The sequence below is a fragment of the Alosa alosa genome, chromosome 23, assembly GCF_017589495.1.
Source record: "Alosa alosa isolate M-15738 ecotype Scorff River chromosome 23, AALO_Geno_1.1, whole genome shotgun sequence".
Taxonomy (NCBI): Eukaryota; Metazoa; Chordata; class Actinopteri; order Clupeiformes; family Clupeidae; genus Alosa; species Alosa alosa.
Window position 1 is genome coordinate 28714543 of NC_063211.1, and position 12500 is coordinate 28727042.

Below are 12500 nucleotides of genomic sequence, written 5' to 3' on the forward strand. Positions count from 1 at the left end.
GGGGGGACGCCCACGCCGACCCTCCATGGCCAGCAGGCGAGGGATGACCTCCTCGTCCTTCAGCAGGCACCACTGCAGACCCTGCAGAGGGCAAGGTGGGGTGTTGGGGTGTGGAGAGAGAGGGTGAGGAGGGAAGGTGGCACGTTAGATGGCCTTAAAGAACAAAGTCCCCCTATCAGTCCGTCTTCATCTCTATTCAACCTCCAGCTGTCTATAGAGTGGCCTGTATTTCTGTCTGTCTCTCGGAGGAGTCTGTCTCACTGCAGCCCTGCTTTGTCTGTCCATGCTTCTGTCTGCATTGCTGCCCGTCTTCGACGGCCCCCTCTGTTCCAACATGCTAGGTGTGTCTTTGCTCACTAGTGCTGCTCAGAGCTGAGAGACTGCCATTCCCCTCCCTCGCCTCCAAACCCACGTGCTCCTTTAATGAGTCACTTCTGTCTCTTCTCTTTGCTCCTCTCTGACCTCATCCCTCACTTCAACTGTTATCACAGAGAGATAGTGAGATAGATAGAAAGAGAGGGACAGAGAGAGAGAGAGAGATGACAGAAATAAAGAGAAGGAGAGAGAGAGAGAGAGAGAGATGGAAAAAATCAATCTGCAGCCTGAAAAAGAAAGCAGGCGGCTGAGCTGAAGTGTGTTGTGCTGATGCTAATCTCTGAGCCTGCTTCTGTCTGCTCTACTCTTATCTGCCTGAATAGATGGCAGCAAATATGAAAAAAAAAACAGGCAAGGCGTTGACAAACAACCTGTGGAAGTAATGGGAACTGATTATTACATGTGCATTCATTCATTAGACTGGAACAGGGGACCAGAAGCTAACTGTCTCTCAGTCAATACCCACAATATGCCCAACTGACTCTAGATGAAGGAGAGAGAGAGAGAGATAGAGAGAGAGAAAGAGAGACTTATACAGGAAGATGGAGAGCACAGGAAGAGAAGAGAGAGAGAGAGAGCGAGAGAGAGAGAGCGATGGATAGACTGATAGAGGGCATGAGTGGAAAATAAATAAGAGATGAAAAACAGTCACCTGGGGTCCATCTCTGGCTTCATAGAAGTCACCAACCCTTATTTTTGCACTGAAGCTAAAATTATCTCGTGTGATGTCAGCTATTCCATTTCTGGATAGATACTACAGAAGAGAGAATAATGGTGTTGGTGAGAACAGGCGATCAGAGAGCGGCTTCCAAAGTAGGACACGTGAAAGCAACCTTAAAGCGGTGGGCAAAAGCTGACAGCACTGGTCACTACTGCATACTGCACACTGCACACTGAATACCAAGTACACTGCTATTAGCAAAGTGGCCTACTGTGCCAGCTTACACGCTACAAGGCTCTGTCTCTACCCAATTAGTCTAACCAATGTTACAGGGTTTTGCACTAGGATAGTGAGGTTGGGGAAGTATTCTGAATAAAGCAGTGGAGGTGGTGGGGGGGGTGGAAGTGGGAGTGAGTTGGGTGAGGGGTGGGTGAGAGTGGGGGTTTGGTGGCAGGTGGGGTGGGGGATGGGGATGGGGGTAGGGGGCTGTGCAAGCCATTAACAAGGGGTGAGCAAAAAAAAAAAAAACATAGAACAAAGTCAGGAGGGTTTACCTTCACCACGTCAGGGTACTGGCGCAGCCGTTTGCCACAGGGTGCGTAGTACGCCACGTCGCCCTGGAGACGACCCCCTGCCATCTTGATCCGTGTCTCTCGCTGCCAGCTGAGGTTTAAAGGAGCGAGTGAGGTGGGGAGAGAAAAGAGGTTAGTCTGACAGAGGTGGGGAATTTTCTTTTCTTTTCTTTCCTTGTGTTCGCTATGTCCATCAACAGTAGCCGCCAGCTCGGTCTTATTGCATGGAGCTGGCACTTGTGAGGTTAATAATACTGATATGGAGAGAATGTCAGGCCATTTAGTAACGAGCACGGCTCCTCGCTGCAGAGAGGCAGAAAATAGCGCCGAAGAATCCTTCAAACCCAGAGGCGAAAATTCATGGCCTTGAGAGTGCCAATCAAATGCAGACTGATCATTAAACAGCAGTTAGAGAACACAAGCTGCAGGCCCATGGCCTGAAGAGAAAGAGGGAGAATGTGTGTGTGTGTGCATTTGTCTACCCCTTCATCTGTGTGTGTGTGTGTGTGTGTGTGTGTGTGTGTGTGTGTGTGTGTGTGTGTGTGTGTGAAAACATACCCCATCTCAAGAGGAATTCGCAGCTCCTCCTCACTAATCACCCTCTTCCTCTTTGCAGAGCCTACAGGGAACACAAGCTGGTTACTCACACACACACACAGCCTCACAGGAACACACAGCATAACCAGCCACATACACACACACACAAAAAGCAAACTCGTACACACTTATGCACACATACAACGAGTATCATACTACAAAACATCCCCCAACATACAATAAATACACAGTCACACACACACAGTCACACACACACACACACACACACACACACACAAAGCCTCACAGCATAAACAGGCAGTCACACATACACACACACAAATGCACACTCGCACACACTCATGCACATATATAACCCTCATCAACCAACAAAATATCCCTCAATCTCCTAACGTAAAATAAATACACAGTCGAAACACACGCACATGCACACACAAAATGCAACCCTCTTGATTTGCTCCTGTGGCTAACCCCAGTGACCCAGAGCTTTCTGGCTCCCCTTAAAGCATGTAAAGGCCCTCTTCTCACCATGACTGCCCTCTAATGCTGGTCAGAGCCGCCTGCACACACACACCACTGGGACTCACCCATGCACACACACACACACCACTGGGACTCACTCGTGGCATGACCAGAGAGATGGAGGGATGGTGAAAGAGAGAGAGAGAGGAGAGAATAATGGAAAGATGAAAAAGAGACAGAGACAGAGGGCAAAAAAGAGGATGATTCAGGAACAGAAAGAACAAAAAAAAATGACAGGGAAGGAAAAAGAAACTTGGAAAGGTTACCAGGCAGGGTATATGGAGAAGAAAAGATAATTGAATTTGATGATACATGAAGAACAACGCAGAGAAAAGCAGGGGATAGAGAGAGAGAGAGAGAGGGGGGAGAGAGAGAGCAAAAAGGTAAAGGAGAGTCACAGGTAGAGGAACGACCTCCCCTCAATGCCAACCCAATCAACCCTCCCTTTCATCTCCCAGCAGGTGCACACCAGGCACCACAGGAGATGACACTGCAGCATACCTGACATGCGCACACACGCACACACACACACACGCACACACAAGCACACGCACACACACACACACACACACACACACACAAACACACACAAAACACAGTCACATTCAGCATGTGCTTACTAAACATGTTCCCCTGCGTCCTTGCACTTGTTGTTGTCAGTGCATTTGCCTCATCAGCCCCTTGTTGCAGGTGATCCCCAAACCCTTTCCATACCTGGGGGCGTGCTCCCCACGGAGTAGGAAGAGGACGGAGAGCTGTGATAGGTCAGAGCGCCCGCGCTGGTCACAATGGTGGGAGTGGTCACGCCGGTGGGCTTGATGACCTGCAGGTTGAGTGGCGAGCAGTCGGAGAGGCTGTGATTGGCGGAGGACGAGGCGCGGTGTTTGGTGGTCAGCTTGAGCGGGGTCTTCTCCCCCTCCAGGGAGCCCATGGCGGCCGGCGCCGCGTCACTGCTGCCACTCCCACTGCTCTTCTTCTTCTTCTTCTCCGAGCCGTTCACATCGCCGTCAGAGTTGCTGTCCGACTCTGAGAGCCAGACAGCACAGCGAGGTGGAGGAGGAGATGCATAGACGCAGTGATGAGAACAGTGAGAATATAATATATATATATATATATCAGAATATTTAAAGATGCACTCCAGCTATTGACTAATCTCTAAAAACTCATCTTAGTTTATAATCATATATTTTTTTTACATTTATTTTATTAACATCCCTTCATTGCTTTGAAAAATGGAAACAGCTGGTAAGCATGTCTTGCCCTCGGGCTCATGTCCGATGTGGGGAGATGGAGCGCATGAGTAGGTGTCAGTCTTACCTGAGAGGCTGTCTTCAGAATCCTCCTCATCCTCGTCCTCTTCGTCCAACAAGTCGTCGTCCTCGTCGTCATCATCGTCCCCAGAGTCGTCCGAGTCCTTGCTGCTGGCAGCCGCTGGCTCGCCCCCCTCGGCCTTCGCCCCGTGCTGGAACAGGTCCACCAGTGACTGGGCCAGGTGGTTCTGACTGCTGCCCTTCCAGGTCCCCAGTGCTTTGGGGGTCTTGCTCTTGCGTGGCCCCCGGGCTCGACCCCCCTCGCTGGGGGCCGCAGGGGTCGCCAGAGGGGTGCTACTCTGGAGGGTCCCTACGGCTGCGGCCGAGGAGGAGGAGGAGGAGGAGGACAGGGTAGCTGGGGGTGGCTGGGTGCGCCCGCTTCCTGTGCTGAGGTTAACTGGCAGGGAGGTGTCGGAGGCGGGAGAGGGGGCGTACGGAGAGGCCCCCTGCTGGCTGCTGGGGGTGCGGGGCTTGGTGGTGAGGGCCAGGGGGGCGTCCTGGGTGGGGGGGTGCTGGATGACCCCGTTAGGCGGGTGCAGGCCCAGCAGGCTGGGGGGCAGTAGGAGGCCCGGGACCTCTGGAGGGGGCTTGGTGCGAGCGCTGGTGGCTTCAGGGGTGAGTTTGGGAGGGGGGAGCGAGGAGGAGGTGGAGGAGGAAGAGGAGGAAGGCGATGGTGATGAGGAGTGGACCCCCGACCTCCGACTGCTCTTGGAGGAGCCTGACTGCCTTTTCAGGGGGAGAGGGAAGGCCTGCTCCTGAGACAGAAAAGACTAGAACAGAGAAAAGAGAGAGAGGGAGAGAGACAGACAGAGGAGGTGGGGGAGAGGACACAGCCAGAGAATCACGTAATTGCACCGGCTGTCGCCCTGCATCATTGTTGGTGGTGGAAGTGCTATAAAGCACAATGCCCTCACACTCTATCTCTCACACACTCATACACACACACACACACACACACACACACAGTCTCATTGTGTCTTAATCACCCAGTCTGGGAAACAATGGCTGCCCAGCAGAAGAAATCATTTAGGGCATTGTGTTGAGTCAAATGCACTGAAAAGAGGATTGATTGTGTGCCCTGAAAGAGAAAAAGGAGGGATAAAGGGAGGAAGAGCAAGAAGGAGGGAGGGAGAGAGGGCTAAAAAGTCCTAATACTGCGCTTCACATGCACTGCTGAATTATGGCAAGGCAACATGTAGGGTTTTGAACTCACAGGCTTATCATCCAGACAGACGCCTGCACACACACACACACACACACACACACACACACACACACACACACACACACACACACACACACACACAACCACACACACACACACACACACACACAAAGGGACACATGGCACACATATGCAGATACAAAAACACAGAGAGACCTTGTTCCAGGTCAATAGTCTGACACATTTGAATATATTCATGCTTACAGCCAGACTGTACAGTTACAGAGAGAGCACGGAGGCCTCTCCAAATACATCCATAATTGAACTATTCTATAATTCTATTAAAACAACTCCAAGCTCAAATGAAGCTTGTTTTTTTTTTTTAATTCACAAAATCCTAGCATTAATTTCACAGCTAGAGAGAGGGGAGCTAAAGAAGAGAAGAGCTCGAGTTGGTCCTCAGATTTAAAAAAAAAAGAGAAAAAAGGAAAAGGAGAAAAAAGAAAAGGAAAACAAAGAAAGTGTCTTTGTAAGAAGTTGTGAGTTAATTGCTTGTCAGCTTTGCACAAGTAATTCCAATAAAGCTGATGGCATTGTCACTTTCATTTAGCAATGCAGGGTACACAGCAGGGAACTCTATCAACCTTAGATAAGAGAAGGAGGGTTTCTCTCTCTCCTCCTCTCTCTCTCTTTCTCTGTCCCTCTTTCTCTCTCTTCCTCTGTCCCTTCCTCTCTTGCATTGTGACCTTTGCAGAAAATGGAGTCAATAAAAAGAGACAGATGGTGAATATGAATAGGCTAAAAACGCAGCTTAAGTGGAAAGAATGGTGGCTGTTTGGGTGGAAACAGTGGCGAGAGGCTCCTTTTTAACAGCTCTCAAACTAAATGTGGCGTTACATTTAAAACCTTTATAAACCCTTTATTTTGCTTTTTTTCTCCCCTCAAACCGCACAGAACTACAGGCCTAGTCACACACACACACACACACACACACACACAAAATCCTAATGCCTAATGCACTGACAAACACACACACATGAAGTCGCCTAGACATATAAACACAATCACACAAGCCCACAATTCCCCACACATATTTAAATAATCACACACACACACACACACATACACACACACACACACACACACACAGTCAAGTCAGCTCAGTCACTGCTGATCCTACCTGTTTGAAGCGGAACTGGGTGAGGTGAGCCAGCGATGCTTCCAGAAGCTTCCGGCTGGCGGTGGCCTCCAGCGAGGGGTTTTGTGGCTTGGCCCTTACTGGGGGCAGCGGTGAGGGTGAGAGGGAGGGCGGCTTTGGGGACGAGGAGTGGGGCATGGGCCGCGGCGGAGAGGGCACTGAGAGCGGCTTGGGCGACGAGCAGAGTGAGAGCGGAGCGTGCTGCGGAGACGAGGGCCGAGGCTTTGCTGAGGAGGACAGTGAGGCGGCCAGTGGCGGCCGTTGTTGTTTGGGGAGCCTTCACCAAAACCCCTCGGGTGGGCCACCAGGGCTAGGGGCTTAGTGCTGGCCGCCAGCCCTATGGCCTGGATCACACTGGTGTGGGCTGGGGGGAGGGGCAGAGGGGGGGAGGAGGGGAGCAGTGTGGGGGGATCCAGGGCTTTGGAAGATTTGGATTTGTCTTTCTTCAGCCCAGAGGTAGGGGTTAGTAGCTAAAGGCAGAATAACAGTAGAATTGGTCATTCATCAGGCAAGCAGAATCATCTAAACAGCTTCACAGATACAGCTCTAAGAACCAAAGTGACTGTTCAACTTTACATTTGAAGATGCTAGGACTAACATCTTTACAGATCCAGCTCTGAGATCCTAATCTGATCAGTTCCAAATAAACAGACTGATTATACATAGGAGGTATACAAATGTTAAAAGTGATTCATCTATCAGCTGTCTGAAGACACAGGGATCAATTCAATAAACAAGAACAAAACACCATCAAGTTCACCTTTGCCTTCTTCTTCTGCCTCTCTTTCTCATAGTCTGACTCATCGCTCTCTTTGCTCTGGTCATCATCGTCCTCTTCATCGTCATCCTCATCTTCCTCACCCAGGTCATCAAGGTCGCTGCTGCTCACACCATCGAGGTCACTGTCCGAGGAGCCCGATTCGCTGTCACTCACGGCTGAGCCTGTGCCAGCCTTTTTACGCAGCTTCTGCAACACCAGAGCAGCACAAACTCAAACTCAACTTCACAGCCCAAGACAAGGCCTCCAATCACAATACAGTGCAGTATGGGGAACAGTGCAGTATGGGGAACAGTGTAGTATAGGGAACAGTGTAGTATAGGGAACAGTGTAGTATACCATCTAACTTGCAGCTTGGCAATATTCATCCCTTTGGCCAGCTGAGCTACAGTACATTGTATTTTTATAATCATTTTACACACTTCCCCAATTTCCATATAAATTTGACAGCCCCGAGCACACTATAATCCTGCATGTGTTTAGGAAGTTTGCAACGGCCCTCACACCTAACCTTAGTTAAGGAAGCGCTGGAAAATCATTTGCTAAGTCAAGAACACCATTACTGCATTGTGGTGGTCCATCAAAGTCCACAGTGGGAAGAGGGGAAGAGCTCAGGCATAGGACTCCTCCAACTCACCTTCTCTTTGGGCTTCTGCCCGCTGCTCTTGTCCAGCAACTCTGCTGTAGCTGCGCTGCTGTTGTGGAGGCTGCTCTTGTGGTCGCAGGGTTTGGAGCCGGGGGCCCGGGCCTGGTCCAGGGGCCCCTGAGCCGCTGAGGATGGGGTGATGCTGATGCTCCCTTTGCCTGGGCCCGAGGAGGATGAGACCACACTGCCGTTGACCGCGCCATTCACACCTGCGGGCAGTAAGGAGACCGGCTGCCAGTTACATAACACACACCTCATGTGTCGCATCCACGTCATCTTCAGAGGCGCAACACCTGAAGCAACACGTTAGTGTCCTTTCATGTGGTTCCTGCTATGGAAATCAGTCCTGTGTTTTTCCTTCAACACTCCATGAGCAAGTTTGTGACAATCGCCTCACCTGACCTCAGTTAAAGAGGTGCTGAAAACTCAGTCGAGACAAAAACACCAATATTGTGTATTGTGATGGTCTATGATGAGATCAGATGCAGTGGTGTCATTACGGAGTTCTACATGGCAGCTGAATGAGGATTATGTGCCGGATATGTATTGGGAGAATAAATGTGACATTTACGAGATGAAAAGAAACAGTGGTGTGTTGAAGGGTGCCAGAATCAGCCGCCGAGTCACAAAGCTGATTTATTTCAAAGCTATAGTGCCTGCCCACATGAAAGCTATGACACCCCTTTAGATTCCCCCTCTGTGTTTAAAGCACAAGAAGCAGACAGTAATCTCTGAATTACTGTCTTACAGAGGACTACCATCCCCCCCAACACACACACACACACACACACACACACACACACACACACACACACACACACACACACACACACACACACACACACACACACACACACTGCACTGTAAATGTCTTGGACTGTGTTTAATAGGAGCGAAATTGTTCGCCAGTAACAGACCTGAGTTTTTAAATCTGGTGAATTATTCATGGGCCTGTTGAATATTATGCATGACGCAGCCAGAAACAGATGCTATATCATTAGCATCCACTATGTAGAACAGTGGTGCGGTCCCCACATTATACAAATACACATATGCACATACGATACACACACATGCTTACTAATGTGCACACATACACATACACACACACACAGTTACTGTAGAGTAATAGGCAACAGTTGCTCAGCGTCTGTTTACCAACACTGTCCATGAGGTTGACACATTTAATGAGCTTACTGAGGGAGAGAGAGAGAGAGAGAGAGAGAGAGAGAGAGAGAGAGATAGAGAGAGAGAAAGGTTCTTTGTCTTTTGTGTTGGTTTCACATGTAGTGCAGTGGTCTATAGTGGGAATTGCCACGTGGAACAAACGCACACCCATACTGTAGACCTACATACTGTACACAACACATTTAGATATATACTCACAAATAGCACTTACTTGCAGAAAAATACACACAAACATACATACAAAAGAGACAAAGGCGGAAAAGACAGATGTGGAGAGAGAGTAAGGCCAGCATGTGCTGAAAGCAGTCACAGAGAGCCAGGAGTGCAGTAGGACGGCTGGAGTAGTGCGGTGGCAGTGGGGGCTCTCACCCTTGGGGGTCCGGCTGCTCTTGCTGGGTGTGCGGGACTGGTAGGGACTGGCCTCATGGTTCTGCAGAGGAGGGGCGAAGAGGTGCGGCAGGCCCAGGAAGGGGGGGAAGAAGGCAGCCGGCGTGTGGCCGTGGGCCTCCGTGGCTCTCCACCACTCTGGAGGAGAGAGAGAGCATTACAGTCTCATTTACAGCAAACCCAGTCCAATGGCCAAACTGCTGCACTTACAGGCCTGTATGCTGTGTCTGGACATTACAATACTACTATCTGTGCACTAATAAAATATGACTCTGTGGACACAAATGACAAACTCCATACAGAAAAAAATATGATCAAACAAATTATCCATGGAAGGCAGGAATATATATCAGTGTTTCCCCTACAGTGTATTTAACAGCGGCAAGAAGCCGCTGGATTTTCAGCGCCGCTGCAACATAATATCAATTCACTTAACACACTGTAAAAGCACAACGCCAACGCCATCTTGAAATTGTTTTCTGAAAGTCTTGAGTAAGTTAAGTGCATCAAATCCGCTTTAGCCTCTCATTATTCAGGACATATATGCGGCATGATGTGTCAGGTGATTACAAGCCCAAAGACAAGTCTGCAGCCCATTTGGCTAGCCTATGTTCTGAACACGGGTTACATTGTTTAGCTATCCGACTGATGGGGTCTTGTTCACCACAGTGTAGCCTATGGTGTCATCGCTCACTTGTAGGTTACACAATAAATAGCCTACTTATAGGCCTGGTGACAATAAAAATGATATTAGTTATATTTCATCACGGCTGTTTGTATGCCGTGAATTCGCTTTTGTAGCCTATGCCATATGTTAAGCTTGAGCAATTCCTCTGATCCAAAGCCTGCTTTGACACATTGACACTAATGTGAAACATGCATCCTCCTCTCCTAGCCTACATCAAATAAAAGAAACCAATTCATGATTACCGAAATGAATTTAACATGGGGAAAAAGTTTGTTGCGATTTAGCCTACTGTTGTGATGGTTCTTTCTGCTGATTGGATTTATTGTCCCGTGTCAGCTAACTCTGAGAACTCTTGTCTCCGCTGACAATTTTATCCAGAGAGCTGATTTCCCAAAGATGAGCCTCCATCAACATTCAACGACAAATTATTAAAACGTAAGTAATGCAATAGAGTAAACCAATGTGCTACAAGGTGTATGGTCTTAACGCTAATTGTAGCCTAGACTTGTAACGCTAGCGTAGGGGCTACATGTAATGTTTGCATGGGAAAGCTAGGCGAACACAGTCTAGGCCTGTTTAAACTTTCTGATAGTTAAAGGAAATATGAGCATATGTTGGCATATCGTGATAGCCTAAATTCTGTCCACTTAGCTATAATAGGCTATCACAAACAGACCTTTTCACGCTTATGCATTAGACATAGGAGCCTACATTCTCTTATCAGAAAGACGTGTTCTCATAACTTAAGCCGCTTCTCTTGACGGGTGAGATCGAACGGTTAAGACTTCAATCAAGTAGCCTAGGTCCTTTTCGAAGTTAATTGTGAGTGAGTTGTATGGTAACTGTGGGAGTGATGTAGAAGAAAAGTGAGTATTTACTTTTTATAATGCGGGTTTGTTGTTTTGGGACTGAGAAATAGACTACAAGGAGAGCATCTGGCACGTGCATGCGTGTCAGCATTAATGGCCCCCAACAATTCAATTCAATTACCAAAGAGCCTTAGAGATGTTCTTTGAAAAGCCCAGAAAAAATTAAGTGCTCAGAGATTGGGTGTGGCCTTTGCCATTAAGACAAATTTAAATAAATTGTAAATAATCTTTTTCTGGGTTGTGCCATTTCATTTTTCTTCTATCATTTTTAACCAATAATGTAAAAGAAAGCTGAAAATGTCCACAAAAGAAACACGAAGGTATGATATAAAAAAATAAAATAATAAAATCGCCCCCAAGTAATAGCACCGCTGCTGGAAAAATTTCTAGGGGAAACACTGTATATATAGGTGTATATTATATATTATATAGGGAAATATATATGTCTATAGCCTTAATAGCAGCTACTGAAAGGCAAAAGCCTTCATTCCAACTGAGCTCAGAAAGTAAAGATGCCATGTTGAAAGCGCAGCATGTAGCTGGGGTTACGTGTGCTCATGTACACACTGCACACACTAACAATATCAAACAGAACCACTAGCAGAGTGGGCTCTCCACATCAAAGCAAACGTCTCCATGATTACTGGAGGACTAAGATATCTGACAGAGCGTTTCCTCTGTGCTGCTACTGTCTGGCACAACTCTGTCTCTGACAAAGATCATAATAACTCCAGTGACGCTAAATTATCTACAGCGGAATTCAGTTTGTGTGAGATATTTTGTTGGCAACTCGCAGCTCAGCCCTATAAATAGTCAAATCTGGTTCCCACACTGGGAAATCAGATGTTTGAGAGGCCTCCTGAGATGGCCTGTGATAGATGAACACACACACACACACACACACACACACACACACACACACACACAAAAAAAAAAACACACAAACAACAGAATAACTCAGCCACGCGAGGCTAATTTAATTCCAACAGGAAACACATTTTGATGAAGCTGCCTCTCGTTTGTGACTTTTACACAGGGGGAGCGTCTCAACGAGCTCTTCCTGGCAGCAAGAAACACACACACACACACACTCACACACACAAGCATAAAAAGTAAACCACACACATACTGTATCCACACTAGTGTATAAAAACACAGGGACACACACACACACACACACACACCACACATTACATCCCCCCACACACACACACAAACTCAAACACCCCCACCACCACTAGAGGGAAAAAAGTGCCTGTATCACACGGCAACATAATTATCGTGTGTTTCTGCTGTCCTCCGTGCAGCTGTGTCACTCCCTCAAGTCTGCCTGCTGCCACTTCAAATAGGCACAAAAATCACAGGAAAAAAGCACTTATAGCACTAAGAGTGAATGTGTGTGTGTGTGTGTGTGTGTGTGTGTGTGTGTGTGTGTGTGTGTGTGTGTGTGTGTGTGTGTGTGTGTGTGTGTGTGTGTGTGTGTGTGTGTGTGTGTGTGTGTGTGTGTGTGTCTGCCTGAACACCTGAGTATTTGTTTGAAATATTTGCGATATACAAGCTCCGACAAAAAGACTGAAGAACAA

General features: G+C 48.0%; 1 protein-coding gene across 1 annotated transcript in view; it reads right to left on the reverse strand.

Moving 5' to 3' along the window:
• Positions 1–12500, reverse strand: part of LOC125288179 (bromodomain adjacent to zinc finger domain protein 2B-like) — a 97677-nt gene that overhangs the window by 27512 nt on the left and 57665 nt on the right. The window contains 11 exon segments of the mRNA XM_048234320.1: positions 1–81; positions 1028–1129; positions 1591–1699; positions 2167–2227; positions 3403–3714; positions 4006–4768; positions 6344–6594; positions 6597–6831; positions 7122–7328; positions 7777–7994; positions 9343–9498. The exon segment at positions 1–81 is cut by the window's left edge and continues 166 nt beyond it. Of these exon segments, the coding sequence (XP_048090277.1) occupies positions 1–81; positions 1028–1129; positions 1591–1699; positions 2167–2227; positions 3403–3714; positions 4006–4768; positions 6344–6594; positions 6597–6831; positions 7122–7328; positions 7777–7994; positions 9343–9498 (2495 nt within the window).